The sequence below is a fragment of the Strix aluco genome, chromosome Z, assembly GCF_031877795.1.
Source record: "Strix aluco isolate bStrAlu1 chromosome Z, bStrAlu1.hap1, whole genome shotgun sequence".
NCBI classification, from domain to species: domain Eukaryota; kingdom Metazoa; phylum Chordata; class Aves; order Strigiformes; family Strigidae; genus Strix; species Strix aluco.
Window position 1 is genome coordinate 56,877,189 of NC_133971.1, and position 16,745 is coordinate 56,893,933.

Consider the following 16,745-nt stretch of genomic DNA (forward strand, 5'->3'; position numbering starts at 1 on the left):
TGTGCACAGTCCCGGCCGGCACACAGACCCGGGCCACGGCCTGGCGGGGCTGGAAGCCGTTTCACCGAGAAGCTGAGGGGCCAGTGCGGCGGGCAGGCAGAGAGGCACCAGCAGCGGCCACTGCAGCCCCCTCCCCGGCGCGGGGTCGAAGGCGACACCACCAAGGCAGGGGTCTCGCCGGGCGGCGGGAACCACGAGACACCGCCCACAGCGGCCCGGGCGGGGCCGGGCTGGGCTGCCTTCCTCGGAAGGAGGGGAAAAGTGCCACCACCTGCCCCCGCGGGTCCGGCCCTCCCTTGTGGTATTATTTAGAGGAGCGTTGCGGCCGGGTGTCGCTTGCAGTCGGTGCCGGACAGCGGCCTCTTAGCACCATGAACGGTGGCGGTATCGAGAACCCAGTGTTTGAGCCACCCAGCCCCGACCTAGGTCGTCAGCGCCAGGCGAGCCCCGCCGGGACAGATGCCGGCGTCCCTGCGGCGGTGGCTGAGGAGGGGCCCTGCGGGTGGGGCCGCTGCGCCCCTAAGGCTCTGCAGCTCTGCAACAATCCTGAGGGCTACCTGGCTGCCTACAGCCTCCTGGCTATCTTCCAAGGTAACCCGTCCCTAACGTTTTGTCCAGAGCCGCAGGCCTGCTACCCTCCTCTCCGCTTTCCCTGTGGGACCTGAACCCTGCAGGCCTTCTGCTGCCCTGGGCGTATTTCACTCTCTGCCCTGGAGCCGTGGGGGAAGGCAGTCGGGAGCCTGGGCTGAGGAAGACAGGGGAAGAGTGGTGGTGATTTGACGGGGGGGTATGGGGAAGCAGGGTTTCTCCAGCTGCCAGTCTGGTGCTGTTGCTGAAAAGTGACAGTAGTGGCTTCACTAGGGGAAGAAGGTACTCTGGTGCCCTGGGTAGGGAAGTTGCTCATACAATATTACTCTGTACTTCATGCTGTTTCTCCTTTTCTCTTTTTCCCACCTTTTTGACCGCTGCTGAGTCTGTCGTTCTGTCAGCTCTGTGGGTCGCGCTCTCGTCTATACTGTGTCCCCGTTGCTCACAGGGAAATAGGGCTCCATATGTGCTTCACAGGTTGAGATGTGAGCCAGGGAATAAAATGCACAATATAAATCAATAGACAAAATTGTAGTCCCCTAGCATGTATTTTGTTACCTGCCTGCCAATTGAAAAGGTACCTTGGCATGATTGGGCAGGACTTTAGGTAACTAAGATGGCTTTAAAAAAATCTGGTTTTGTTCTGTTGATCCCAGTGCAGCCATCTTTCTAACAACTAGTGGTTTAACTTAACCTTGGGGGGTCCTGAACTTTAGCTTGCTCTTAATTTCTGTTGTTCAGCTGCAAATATGCTTGTCCATATTTTGGGGTTTCTGTAACAAGATTTGTTAGGACCTTGGCATGCCTTAGGTTTAGAAGGTAGTAATAATGGCTGAGGGGGAGGGGAAGCATTAGAGTATCAAATGCACAAACTTGAAGTTTGTAAACCTTAGATGTATGCCCTTCAAATGGCGCTATTAGATTAATGTTTAGAACCCTTCAACTTTTTTGGACTAGCTAGAAAAGAAAACTCTGTTTCCTGAAAAATTATGAGGCTTTAAAGCTCATCCATGTTGCTTATGAAGAATAAGACCTCTGTAGAGTGATGGGGGGAGATGTAGAAGAAAAGATGCAGTGCTAGAAGAGCAGGCAGCCTATGCCAAAGATATGTGGGATATGGATGTCAGGGTTTCTGCATGGAACCACACTGAGGTAACTGGGATGGTCTGAGGAGAAAGGAGCAGGAGGTTGTGCTTAAAACCTAGAAGGATCTGACTGCTGCTTGTGTTGCTTGGAAAATCCTTAGAACAAGCAGTGTCTGTCAGTATGTGTTTCTGTGAACTCTGTTTTCCACCTGTTTAGAATCTGATCTTTTCGTAGCATACACGTTGCATTAGAAAAGAAGTATCTAGAGAGTTTTGGGCGGAGCCTGTTGATCCTTGCTTGTATTTGAAAGGCCATGCTACAGCTGGTAGAACCAGGAGGTGATTACTGTTGCAGTTGTCCTGCTCTTAGCTGAAACTTATTTTCTCTAACATAGTAAAAAGAAAGGGAGGGATGGAAGAACTTCTTACATGGCAGATTTCAATGGGAGCTGAGTAGTTGAAGACTTTTAGATGATGCGTGTATATTTTTGTGGATTAAGAATACAGATAGGCGACCAAAAATGCCCTGAATGTGACACTGAAAGATTTTGGATTATATTACACTAGTCAAAGGGTCTTGAATATTCCTAGCACTTCTAAATTTGCTGTAGCAATATTTCTTAAAATGCAGTTTGCTGTGCTGATCTGATTGCCTACTCAGCTGAATAATGAGTTCAGTATCATTTAAATTTTATCTCTTAGTAGTAATGTGGATAGGTTCCTGGTCATAAAAAGGTTCTTCTATCATAAGAATCTTTGTCCCCTTAGGATGCTATGGGTGTTAGTTATGATTCTTATCCAGGTCTTGGTCCTGTTATCTAACTGTAGATATATGCCAGACCTCAGAGAGGTACCTATCTAATCTAGTTCAGATTTAGGGGTTTAATAAAAGGAAACTTCTGATGCTTGTTTTGAAAGCTCATGTAAGCATGGCTGTTAAAGACCTTGTGGCATTCTTAATGATGTGTTACCTAGATTTTCTGAACAAGTACCTTTCCTTTGGCTAGATCACAGAAAGGAAATCGGGCACTGAAGAATCAGGTTGCAACTCTTTGAGAAGGAGACAAAACAAGAATAATTTTCAGACAAGAAATTCACTGCTGCATGTGAAAATTTATGGAAAATATTCAGGTCTTGCAATGTCAGAGTTTAGATGAAAGCACACAAAACTCAACAGGGATTTTGAAGTTATGTGAACTACTATTGTCCTCTATCTTTGGGTCTAATTATTTGATTTACCCTCCAAATTACAGAAATCATCAGTGATGAAAATAAAATATATGTGTAAAAATTGTACCTCTAGGAAAGTGTATTTCCTAATATATTGAAGAATAACAAAGTAATCCTTAACACATTTTTGATGTATATAAGTTGTTACACTAGACTTTTTATACAATAAGTGAACATAGTAGGTAGTTATCTGCAGTGACCTGATACATGTGGGTAGATTTTTGTATGTGTGTGTCTAACTGAAGGCATGTGTTTATTAGGTTATTGTCTAGCTGTCCTAGAAAAGAGGTTATTATTAGCACCTGATACGCTATATTTCACCTTCTCAGAAGATTCTAGGTGAAACTTAACTCTTCATTTCCAGCTGTTTCTGTTTCAAGTACATGTTAAACCTGTATTTCCAGAATAAAAACCACATCTTTGCGTATAACATGGTTACATGACTAATACCTGCTTTCTGTATGGCACTGAGAGTTGCGTAAATGTATGATTGTATCTTGTAGTACAATAACCAGATATGCTGCAGTTCATAGCTGTAGTAGAAAACAAGGTAGAAGTTATTTCACTATTTGGAGTACAAGAAGGACTGTTTATTCCTTCATTCAGTAATCATTCCTTATTTAGTAATAATTTCCTTATTCAGTAATAATTTTATTAAACAAAACAACAGAACCACTGTTTGAGACTGGTCCAGTCTAATGTGTCTGAAAACTTTGGATAGCACGAATATTTTATACCCTGATTGGATTTGTTACTGGAATGACTTTTTAAATATTTTTGGGGTTTTTTTTGTTAATTGAGTGTCTGCAAAATACTGCTTATAACAACTTTGTTGCGTGTCTGCAAACCACCATACTTATACAACTGTAAAGCACCTTCTTTTGTTAAATGGATGAAGAAAAAATACTTCTGTTTGTCGTTAGAGCAAATGAAGTTGGTTTATGGTTAATCTGGATTTTGTGGGTCAGTACACACTGTACCTAAACTTCTAACAGATGTGGCAGGACAACAAGGTTTTACATGAGAATAGTTAAAAAATAATTTCTATACTGCTATTTAAGTGTTGAGCTGTCCTTGTAGGATTTGTTTTTCAGATCAAGTTAGTATCAGCCATGTTCTGTCTTTTCTGAAGAGACTTTAGTGATTGATCATTAGATGATGACATTAGAGAAGTTAGGCTGCCATTCATCACATCTATGTTTTTAGAGGTGAAATATAACTTTCCGATAAAATTAACTGCAAGGTTTTAGGTCTTTAAAATGCAAGTTAAAGGTGGCAACTTAAGCTACAGGTAAAAGGCAATGTTTTCTAGTTCTGTAATCAACTTGCTACGTAGCACACCTACTTCATGTGAAAATGTAAGGCCTTGGTAAATGTTTGAAGTGCTGGCAAATGGGAAAAACTTGTTTGTTCATTCCTTCATGCTAGTATTATTCTTTGGTAAATGCTCCTTAAGAAGAAAGCTGCCAAATGTATAAATAATGGCAGTGGAGGAACACCTGAATACTTCAGTTAATCCCTTATGAATTTAAGTGTGGTGATAAGACTGACAGGTGAAGTTGACATCCTTTATAAAGAGGCTGTAGTAGGGTATTAGAAAATCAAGACTGTGCCAAGAGCTGCCTCCTTATAGAAAGCTGAAGTGTTTAGTTACGGTGGGGATTGCACTGATAAGAAAACAGCTGGTTGGTCACAGATTTGGAGTATTTTTTTCTAATATGTAGAGCACTCTAGGCAGATCTGTTAAAGTTCAGCCTGTGGAGTTGCACTTCTGGATGGTGCAATGCTTACTGAAAACTAACTCAAATCTATTGCTGTCCCCAGTCATCTGTCCTTCTGTTCTTGGAATGACAGCAGAGAATCGTGTTTGAATTTTAGAAAGAAGGATGACTGTAGAGCCTGTGTCATAAGAGATGCTCATGAGTAATCTGTGAGGTTACAGAACTCTTAATCTTATTTGCAACTGTGACTCCCAAGACTACTTAACTTTTTCCTGGGGTATATATTTTATTACAGGCACAGTTTAACTACCATTGTTATCTGACACTGTTACGAAGTACAGCTATTCATCTCACTGATAACAGAATCCTGTCTTGGGACTGTTAAAAGTAAACTCTTCTAAGTTTAATCATTTGGTGTTTCATATACAGGCAGGATGGGAGTTTGAAGTTAGTAACTACAAACAACACTTTGTAAAAATGGCCAGTGTGTATAAGCATGCACTGGCAATTGCAGCTTAGTTCTACTTTTAGGATCATTTTTTTGGAGTTCGCCTGTGCCTAAATAGGGCAGCTTGTGCAAGGCCTTTTCTCCAGGTTGTCTGGTACTTTTACTTTGGAGAACCTCAAGATTCAGAGGGCAAACTTTTTTTCTCAGTTAAAGTAAATCACCCCAGTTGCTCTGAAACAGTTGCAAAATATTTTTAAATGGCTTTACACTCTTTTATATTATAGGAAAGGATGTCTGTTCAAAAGCCTTCTTGTATCTTGCCTTTGTGGGGGCAGGGAGGAAGTGATGTTTGTTTGGCAATCATTATTTGAAAGCTATGTCCTGAGCTTGCTTCAGTCATAACTTGTATTCTAATGCAAGTCATAACCTTGACTGATTTCTGTTTAACTTGTACAGTATCTTATGACACTGTAATGCATTCTGTTTTAAAACTATCTATGCTTCAAACTGATTTTGGAACCTTAATACATTAACAGAGTTTGAGGCATAGTATTTCGCTGGCTTAATACTTGAGTGTTGAATCCTTAATGCCCACAGGAGAGACCAAAATTGGTCACAGATTTGGAGTATTTTTTTCTAATATGTAGAGCACTCTAGGCAGATCTGTTGAAGTTCAGCCTGTGGTCCTGTGCATTTGGCTGGCTTAAATTCACACTGTATCAATCCACTATATACCTGGATTTTAAAGCTAATAAATACCTTAAAATGTATTTTTGTAAATATATTAATTTTAACCCTTCCATTACAATGGTAGGTTTACCCTTGCAGCTCTATCAAAGTATCTTTGACTAATTATCTCCTTTTTTTTTTTTTTTTTTAGGTATTGTGGTAAATGGCCTGATTAATATTAGTATCTCAACAATTGAGAAGCGTTATCTGTTGAACAGTTCCCTCACTGGCTTAATCTCTGCAAGCTATGACATTGCTTTTTGTATATTGTCACTGTTTGTATCTTTCTTTGGAGAAAGAGGGCACAAACCACGATGGCTTGCTTTCTCAGCATTTATGCTAGGATTGGGCTCACTTGTATTTTCCTTACCACACTTCAGTAGTGGAAAATACCACTATGGAGCTAAATTCGAAGGTAAGCTTATCCTTATGTTCTGAAAATTGTTTAAAAAAGAAAAATCTCTGTAGGAATTTGGTGCAACTGTTAATTTGGTACAACATAGTTAATCTTTGTCAAAGTCCTAAAACTAGGGTAGTATCTCTAAAACTGAAAATAAAATGATTCTGTGAAGTCTGTAAGTTCAAGAGCTTTCTCTCTGCACAGTGAACTTTCTTTTTCAGAAGAGATCTGAGTGTCAATATCAGTTCTTGTTCATAAGCAACATTTGAATAAAATGCTTTTTTGACTTGCATTGATGGATGGAATTAAAATTCATCATAAAAAAATGATCTGACACTTCTTTGTAAATAGGAATGCAGGTTAGGTCAGCAATGTAGAATAAATGTTAAAGGAGAGCTGTTACACTGTCTGTTGAAAGGTGACTACATGTTGCAGTTCTTTTGGGTTTTGATCTATCAAAAGCATCTTGAGTAATTCATTCACAAGTTTCACTACGTTCTTCTAAATTGTTGATTAAAACTTGTGGGTTTCTTTGAAATAAAGAGGGAACAAACCGTACGGAACTATACTGAACAAAACAGTACTGAAATCATGAGAGGAGCCAGCTCTCAGATCTTACACATCTTTTCTCATAGAACAAGACTTTTAAGTGCAGTGTGAATGCCAACTATTTGCATCTCAAAATGGCACACCTGTAACTAATGAAGATATCAAGATACGTCCAAAGCAGGATGATATAATCTTTTAGGATTGCCTTAATTGTTATTGCTGTGTTTAATGAGATTTATGCCTTCAATGACTAAGCATGTTAGAGTGCTCACTAAAAAGATCAGTAGCTATTAAGCAATCTGATGGAAGTTTCTCAGTCTTCTGGTTGTTGATTCTCAAATTAATTTTAAGTGTTAATCATGTCACACACTTGCATGAGCTGTCCAGACATTGACCATTAGTTAAATAACTTTGATAAGCTATTGTTCCCCATCTAATAAATGAGGATCTGAGGCAGAAGTTAATTGAACTGAACAAGGCCAAAAGAAAAAACTTCAGTGTTTGGGGGTTATAAGCAGGTGGTTACTTGTTACCCCTTAGTAGAGGGGCAGCAGCTTACTTGCTCCTGGCCCTATTACAGGTCCATTTCTCTACAATTTCAGTTTCAGTATTACCCTCTCTACTTCACTAGTATGGAAGGGAAGCTGAATTTAATACCAAAAACCAGTTGCAACCTGATTGTAGTTTTTTAATTGAAACAAGATACTGACAGGGTGGGAGTGTGAAGGGACATGGCTAACTACTGGAATTGATCTCTTCCCCTGCTACCAATTTTGGTTGAAATCTCAAAGAATCTGTTACTGTTTCATCAAACTGCTGCCCCTTCATCTGCTGCTAAAGATGCTGTAGGTGTTGATACCTTATTGGGGATCATGTTTTACATGGATTTTTGAAATTTAAAAGCTGTAAGGACAATTTTAAATGGAACATGTGCTTTCTTCCCCCTGGCACTGTAAACTGACTGTGTTCATGCTGTTTTGACTGCTGTAATGCAGGTACCTATGCTGTGACTGTGTTGAGCAGATTTAAGGACTTAAGCTGATTTAAACAAAATGCTATCAAAGATAAATGACTACAGAGAGCAGGGAATATCTGCACCATGACAGACTAGATGTAAATCTGCAGGTGCTTTGCAACAGCATCCTTTGACAGTTAAGTAAACCACAGTACATGATTTTGTAGAATGTCTGGTTTAACTAGTTCTGATGTTGATGAAGCATCTTAACTACATTTAGTTGCAGAATTTTATAGCACTGCACCCCAAAAACCTTCCTTATTGCTTATTTGTTTGGATGAGTAGTTTACAAAGATTGTAACATATTGGGAATACTGGGAGTAAAATCTTTTATTTGATGCTTTGTATTAAAATCTACCACCTAATTTATTTTTTAACAGTTCCTAGTTGGTTACTTGATTATTTGCATTACATGTAAGTACAGTGAGTTTTACCTGCAGAACAACTTCAAATTATAGTTCAGTGCAATATTTAATATGGCTGCCATGTTAATTAATAGATCTAGTCTGGAATACAAAATACATCTAGCCTCCAGTATAAAGCTTACAGACTTCCTGGAACTTACTCTTGTATGTATCCTACTCTACAAAACTATTCAGTTGGAAATACTTAGCATAGTAACACTCTTCAGGAATAGTTTAATCCATTTCATATTGAAAGAGTAGATAACCAATGGTCTACCTATTTGCAAAAATTTTTAAGCACAGAAAACATGTCTTGTCTGTAATCTCCAGAAAGACTTCAGACTCAAATTTGTAACCTTGAGGTAATTGCTGTTTGTTCTGTTAACTTTTTAAGGGTCTGGTAATCTTTTTTGGTAATTTTTTAAGGATCGTCAGTGTCTCAGCTGGCTCTGATATTTGTAGTCAGAAGCTCCATCTAGTGGTTTGACTGTAATGAAGCCATTCTCTGATTACTTGTAGACAGTACAGAGGACTGTAAAAACTGCAGATGCTATAAGCAATGTACTTTTAAACTTCTGTCTCAGATCTTATTGAAACATGTTTGAATTTGTAAAAGATGTCTGTCACAGCAAGTGTGAAATGTAGATCCTCACTTGACACGAGGAAGATAACTTCATTGTGATGACAGTTGAGCACTGGGACAGATTACCCAGAAAGACCGTGAAGTTTATACCTCTGGGGGGTTTCAAGACTCTGCTGAGTAAAGTCCTGAGCAACATGGTCTGCATGCAGTTTTGACACTGTTTGGATTAGGAGGTTGGACTACATGACACCCTGATGGCCTCTACCAACCTGAATTATTCCATGAGTCTCTTCAGTAACTGGATGTGTCTTTGGAAAAAAGAAATATCTGTGTTAATAAGTCTTATCATTTGAGTTGAAATGTGTGTGGTGTGATTTGAGAAGAGGGAAAATGACTTGAACACCTTTCTTCAGTTCTCTATTCTACTGGAAACTCATATGGTGGATAAGTCATTTAGGGTCTGAGAGCTAGTGAATCTTTTCAGAAGGGCATTAATTGATCTTCCTTCCCAGAACATGCCAAGGACAATTAGAGAACAAGACTGGCATTTGGGTACTAATGGTGACAGAATATGTGTGATACCAGCCTCTAATTTGACTGTTTTGTCTTGCACCATCAGTATTTCTGTGGTTTATCTGTTAGTCTCTTCAGAGAACAAAACTATCTGATTAGTCCAAATAATGGGTAATGCTGCTGTCCTCTACACTGCTTGGTCTATTTATCTACACCTCTTAGATGTTCTGTAATACGGTAAATCTGCCTTTAGAATCTAAGAACTTGGTCTTCATTGAGCATGTTCATTGAAGCTTTGAGTGACTTTGCAATACAGTGCTTAAAGGGAGACAGATTTATAAGTTTAAAGAACGGCTTGGTTTCTATTTCTTTTTATTTCTCACTCCTCACAACTCTCTTTAAACTATTTTCTGCCCCACAAAGGGCAAAAAAACCCCCACACCTACTGGCTGCAGTTTAAGATGTGACTAGTCTTGACCAGTTTTACTTCTAATGAGTGTAATTGCTAAAGTGTCTCACACTTGGTTCTGCCTTCTTGGCTAGTATGTTGCATTAGATATTTGGGAATATTTTGTCCTTTCCATAACTTGGGTTCAGATAGATGTATTAGATTAAAGCATGCAAGAAAATTTACAATGACTCATTCTGTTGGATGGTGTTTAATGCAGTCTGCTCTTCAAAATGCAGGTCTAATCCCCTGATTTATAGAAGGGAAAACAAGTTTAATGAGAAGAGGTAGTTAAAAATGGTCAGCCAGTGATCTTAAACTTCTCCCAGTGCTTGGTTTACCTCAGGTCAGACTTTCTTGATTGTGTAAAAGCTAGTCTCTTTTCCCTCTACCATTCTTCTGACAGCAGCAAACAGGTTTGTGAATCTAATCCAGGTTAGATTTAACCTGTGTCACTTTACCAATCTGTTTAAACCTTGGGTTGGTAAAAGATGGGCATGACAGGAATGGCTGAGGTAGAGAGAGTAAACTGTTGTTTCATGGCAGCTTTGACTTATGCTGGTTTAAACTAATCTCATAGTTTTGTGGTAAATCATCTTTGCTTTTAAAATGTTTCTTGGAAACATGGAATATGGTCTATGACTTCACTCCGCAAATTCACGTGTACTTGCTGACTTTAAAGAAAAAAAGGAAAGGTCCAATGGCTGATGCAAATAAAACCATTATAATTGTATTAAAGTGCGTATTGATGATTCTTTTAATTTTGTAGTTAGGCATGATCACGTGGTTCTGAAAACAAACTAGTGTGATAAACTTCTTTCATCTCAATGTCAGGATAAATTTCCTAGGGCATATTAATTGAAGAGCTAGAAAACTGAAGAAGCTATAATCAATCAGTTACACAATGACACAGGCTTTTAGATTGACGTGAACTGAGACATTGGGATGGGGATTCATGAAGAACCACAGTCTGTCAGAGTTTGATTGCCATTACCATATGTAATATGATTATTTCATGAAGCTATTTCTAGATCTCAAATTAGGATACACTCTTGTCATTCAACATTGTTCATGGCATTTTCTTGCTCTTCATTACTTGTTCATTGATCTGTATATTTTAACAAGGTACTATTATTTGTGTACTACAGTAGAATAGCTAAATGCTGTGTTAGACTTGTCTAATGGGTATTAGAGGCTAACTTATAACTGCAGGTATATTCTATATATGTGCTGTACATTAATATATGTATATTAACAAAATACTGTAGGACACGGTGTCCTTCTATAGTCAGTTTTAGATGCTGTGCATGCAAATAGTACAAAATTAACCTGATTTTCTGCAGAAAAGAGGAATATTGCTAAAGAAAGCAGCTTGACAATAAATGGAAAATATACTCTAAAAACTTGTAATTTTCAGAGTGATTCATAACAAAATGTTCCCCATGTGGTTGCACTATAACATTAAAATGAGGATTGTTCCTTAGTGGAAAGGAAGGAAAATTTTAATGACTCCTCTTGAAATGAGGTTTTCTCATCACTCTACATTGACCAATATCTCTGCAATCACCTGTTGTGTGCTACATGATTCCACCACCACTGTGGTACTGTTCCTTCTGGAGGAAGGTGTGATAAAGCCCATGGATGCATTTATAACATCAGTTTTCTTTAAACATCTGCTGTGTGGCAGGTGCTTCCTTGTGTTTTATGTCCTGTAAGCCCGAAGCATGGACGAGCTTGCCCTTTGTTTCCTTAAGTAAAAAGGGGTCTCAAATGTAAAAGGACCTGGGAAAAATTATATAATAATTTTGTAGCAAAGTATCGAGAATTAATCAGTCTACTCATCTGATCTGTTTTCATATATTTGCCCAGTATGGCTTATTTCCATCAAACTGATGGGTTTATCCTCTTCCTTAGAGTTCTGTGCTCTTCTGTGGAAAAACCTGGAAAGAACCATGCTCCTCTTTTTGATCTTGTCACTTGGGACTGTCTGCTACTAAAAGTGAAATGATATCAAGAGAAAGGAGAAGAAAAAACATACTCCCTGGCTTCACTTCCTCTTTTCCCTCCTCACAGCGCCAAACATTAAGCTGTTCTGCCTCTGCTTCCTCTGTGTGGGTGTGTGTGTGCATGGACAAGTACAGAGGCTTTACATTAACTTCTCATTCTGGAGATACAGCAGTGTGTACCTATGAGAGATAGTGATGTGGATTTTTGAGATTCTTTTTCTTTTAAGGAAACACTTCTCAAAACATTGTATGAGAAGGGAGGATTGGCTTTGCTTGTGACTGGTGACTGCATTTTCCTCTCCAGCAGTTCAGCTTCCGTTGGGTTGTTCAGGCTCCTCTGTCACTTAAGAGTGGAAATTGTTGTTAATGCTCCTTAGAATCATTATAAGGTACAAGAACAAAATTAAGTGTCTGTTACCTAGGAGTATTTGCTAACCTGTTGAATGACCATTTGACAGTTTGTTTTTTTGCATACATCTGGTCAATAATGATTTCAAAAAGCCAAAATGTTTAATAAGGCTCTTTCATCCATCTTTCATTTCTATCAAGGAAACAAAAACCAAGCCAGGATAGTATTTCTTTTGGGGGATGTGATATCATAGAAGGTAAGGGCCCTGTCATATAGGAATATATTAATAGGCCTGAAAATTAAAATGGGAACCTGGCACTAACAGCACTTACGTAATTTAGCTTTCAGTACAGGTTTTTCTTCAGTTGGGCTGTGATGAGCTGGGTAACAGAATTGTAAAGTCTTGCTGTCTCTGTCTTTCAGACACATGTCAAATTCCAGGAACAAGCTCTGCTAACTTCACTTGCAGTGCCAGCACAAAGTCTTCGCTTCCCAACTATCTGTATGTCTTTATCCTGGGACAGCTGCTGCTGGGAGTTGGAGGAACTCCACTGTATACTTTGGGGACAGCTTTTATTGATGATAGTGTCCCAAAACACAAGTCTTCCCTTTATATAGGTAACTTTTAAAACTGTTTATAACACATTGTTTGGGTAGATTATAGACTGCAATGTCTTCCAAATGCTTTTATGAATTCGTTTAATTAAATCAATCTTGTAATTGTTTACTTACATGCACAAAGTGTTTCTATATCAGTTACTGTGCAAGTTAGGTATTAGTCTGGTATAAGTTATCAAGTCTTTTCAATAGTTATTTTGCAGAGCATGGTAGAGCTACTTTGTGCACCTCTCCTGCTGGTTTTTTCATGTCAGTAACTGAAGGTGATTAAGTGGTTAATGTAGCCTGCTTGCTAACAACAGAATAAGTTGTAGCAAAAATTTGCTTTTTAGTGTCACAGGTGTTGAAAACTGCTGTATATCAAGTCAGTAGACAGACTTTACTGTATCCTGTAACAGTTTTATTTGTTTACCTTCTAATCGTAGGCTGTCCCCTCAGTGCAGGGACACTCCTGTGCATCATGTGATCAACGCAATTCTCTAGCCACATACAAATTTGGCACTTGAGGAGGAAATATTGGAAGTATCTTTCCTTAATTGAAAGTAAAGGGAAACATGGAGAATGTGTTTGTCTTACTGTGGGGCTGTTCGCGAGCTAAGGAATACTGATTCTTAGCAGTGGTTTTTAATCTTTCCAGTCAGCATTCTCTAGGTTATGTGCATTTTAACTGCGAAGTTCATGCAGTCTTAAGTGTGTTTTCTGTGGGATGAAGATACTTGCTATTTTCCCTATTTTAGATGTAAGATGATAAAAGTATGTTAGCTATACTGGTAACTTGCAGGAGGAATCAAAGCATCTTAGATTCCTAGACTTTTTCCAGACTAAATCAATGTTTTAGGTGGCAAAATTGAAATCATCATCTATTTGCATGCAATTCTTGCTTAATTGTTCCAGGCAAGCCACTTCATTTGATGCCAACAAATAGAATAGTAGAATATGTTAAATCTTGAATAACAAAGCTTTTATTTTTGCTGTTTCTTTATATTGAGAGAGGAGATTATTAGAGTTTTTCTGAGGCCAGTGAAATAGAGCAGAATTAGGACTGTCTGCATGAGTAGGGGTTCAAGAAGTGGCCTGAAAACTCAGGAGAGTGGTGTCAGTGTTCATACTTATAAACAGACCAATACAATAAATTAATGCTTATGCAATCTTCATACAGCTGCTGAGTTCAGAAGAACAATGTATTCTGCCTAGTATAACAATAGTAGAATGCAAGTTAGTGGAAAGGTAGCTACATTAAGCCTTGATTCTTTTTCTTGCCCTTATGCAATGTATTGAGGATTTAAAATATATGGTGTTGCTTTGCCTAATGCATGAAGGCTTGTGCAAGGCAGCAGAAAAAACCCCTAACACTTTCTGCTAGTGTCTGTAAATAGCTGCTATCATCTTAGACTGTAAGCTTGCAACACATAAGTTGGTAGTTTCTGTCTCTTTTGAAACTGGGTGCCTTTTCATGAGAACTGTTCTCTTGCTGAACCGAGGCATCTACATCCGAAGCCAATGAAAAGTTAAGCAATTCCAAATAGTAATTTAAACTGAATGCTCTATTGGAGGAAATAGGCACCTTCTAAGCTAGGTTTGAAGTTCTGTCTGATGAATGGAAACTTAACTCAAAGTTCCTATGAGCTATTATTTCCAAAATACAGGAAAACCTGGAAGATGTCAATATTTATTTTGACTTAGTGATACTTGAGTGTCCCCTTCTGTGTCCTTTCCTCCTCTTGCACCCCTTCCCCCTGCCCCCATCATTCCTTCTTGCTGTCTAAAGAGAGTGAAATAATACTAAATACTCAGGATCCAGGCACTCTGGAAACAAATGGGAAATCCAGATTCTTTAACCTGGGGAAAAGCATAGAATATCAGCAGTAAGGATGCATGTCTTACCAATTATTTAGACAAATTTAGTTACTATTAGTTGCAAGCCTTTATCTGCAGAGACAGTGCTCCTGCCAGCAGTGCTACAGTGCCACAGAAATCTGGCTGGTAGGCCAGAGAAACTATTATGATGTCGAGAAAATCGTGTCCTAAGGCAGAAAAAAATGGATAACCTAAGAGTGCTCTTTAGTAGGATATGGTTACATCTGCAACTTTGTTTTATTTGGTTTTGTATTTTTAGAACTGTCAGGAGCTGTTAAGGGCTCTGGCTTTCTATTTTAAGGCTCATGTCAATAAATTGAAGTGCATATGATTGAGTTCTCAATGAACTCAAGTGGCAGATATTACTCCAGTCAAAAGTTTTAATGGAACCCTGGCTTCTGGTCTTGGGAGATCTAAAAACCAACCTAAGACTCAAAATACAAAAAAAAAAAAAGTAGGTTCTTAAACATTGTGGGCATGTACTATTAATGACTGATGCTTGTAACAACCTCACTTAAATTTTTTTCACAAGTTAGCTTGTGATTGTAGGCACAAGATGTGCAAAAGGCAATCTAATAATGCATAAAGATGCTGTCAGTGAAGTATCTTTTGCTGAACCTCTGAGCTGCAGCTTTTAATGAGACCTGCAAATTTTCTTGTTGAGGGACAAGTACAAATTTTGTCTTCTACATGCTATAGTTGAAGTAACGACAGTGAAAGAGCAGGTTGTATTACAGAAACCATTTGGTCTGAAGATGATTTAAGAATTTTTTTAAAAGAAATCTTTAAAAATGTATGGTGAACTTGATGTATTTTCTCTTCTAGGAATTGGCTATGCCATGTCACTGCTGGGTCCTGCTATTGGCTATGTCTTAGGAGGGCAGCTACTTAATATTTATATTGATATCCAGATCCCAGAAAGGCAAGATACAACTCAGTCTTTTGCTTTCTATTTTCTTTTCCTAATAATTCTCATTAAAATCTTCAATGTTTCTCCATGTGAGGAGGAGAAAGAGATTTTGTTGGAAAATACTGCATTTTCAAGAGCTTCTTTAACTTGGTAACAAGTTGCATTCACAAGGGCTTCTAGCAAAGGAGTTACTTCCCACAGTCAGTAGTCACTCCATTGTGTGTGGAAGTTTTTTTTGTAGTGCAAATACTTAGTTCTAGCTTTTTGAGATATTAGTTATTTTAAAGCTGATTAACAAAAAATACTTTGTCTTTTGATTAGTTGCTTATTTAAGGTTGGTTTGCAACTATTGATTGCTTGTGCAAAAAGTTTTCACTGAGGTGGGATATAAGGGGTAGGATACTGCTACTTATGTCCTGGGGAAGAGCTTGCTAGAAAATCTACCAGTTGAGTAATAGTCCACTATTAAAAAATAATGTTATAAATTGTACTACTGTCCAAACCAACAACTTAATTTACACTTTTATTTCCTGTGGTTTAGGGACTTTGGATCAATGCAAGGGCATTCTGAACTTCTGTATTGGCTTTCACATAACTCATATTATGAAGATTCTTTCTAAAACCAGCTTTTTCAGTATCTTAATAATGCTACAGGATCTTGAAACTGGGGCCAAGCAGTGACCTTTAAATCAGAATGAATTTGACTAAGGAGTTGAAAGCTGTATTTGATAGAATGCAATATTATTATAATAGAAATGATTAATGTGCTTTAAACAAGTGAATGAATTTAATACATGTAGAAAACAAGAAAATTATAATACTGATTTAACAGAAAGCCTTTGAATATTTTTTTTTTAAAATCCAGCTCACTGACATCTGAAATTGTTGATTTGAATTCATGAATAGTAAACCTGATTTTTCCAAATTATTTTTCCAGTACAAAGATGGATCAAGATGACCCACGTTGGCTTGGAGCATGGTGGATAGCTTTTATTGCATGCTTTCTTGCAATTTGGCTTCTAATAATACCTTTTTCATGCTTTCCAAAACACCTACCAGGTAAATATTTAACAATAATAGGCTACTTTGGAAGACAGATTAGTTTATACTTGCAGATTATAGACTGCTGGACTGAGCGATTGATTCCTCTTTGATTCTGTTTCTCAGTTAACTGTCTTTGGCTAAAACCTGATGATAAATACCTTTTTTCCAGTATGAAGCCTTTAAGACAATGCAAGTGAGCTAAAGGGGGGATCTTGTGTACCTAATGATGTATGGTAGGACTGGAAACA

At 38.3% G+C, this 16,745-nt stretch overlaps 1 protein-coding gene across 1 annotated transcript in view; it reads left to right on the forward strand.

Annotated features, from left to right (window-relative positions):
• The first annotated feature begins 358 nt into the window (after positions 1-358).
• The window catches only part of SLCO4C1 (solute carrier organic anion transporter family member 4C1), a 32,442-nt gene continuing 16,055 nt past the window's right edge, over positions 359-16,745 (forward strand). Inside the window, exons 1-5 of the mRNA XM_074812352.1 lie at positions 359-591; positions 5,953-6,216; positions 12,492-12,686; positions 15,369-15,465; positions 16,391-16,512. Of these exons, the coding sequence (XP_074668453.1) occupies positions 372-591; positions 5,953-6,216; positions 12,492-12,686; positions 15,369-15,465; positions 16,391-16,512 (898 nt within the window). The 5' untranslated portion in view covers positions 359-371. The remainder of the gene's footprint in view (positions 592-5,952; positions 6,217-12,491; positions 12,687-15,368; positions 15,466-16,390; positions 16,513-16,745) is intronic.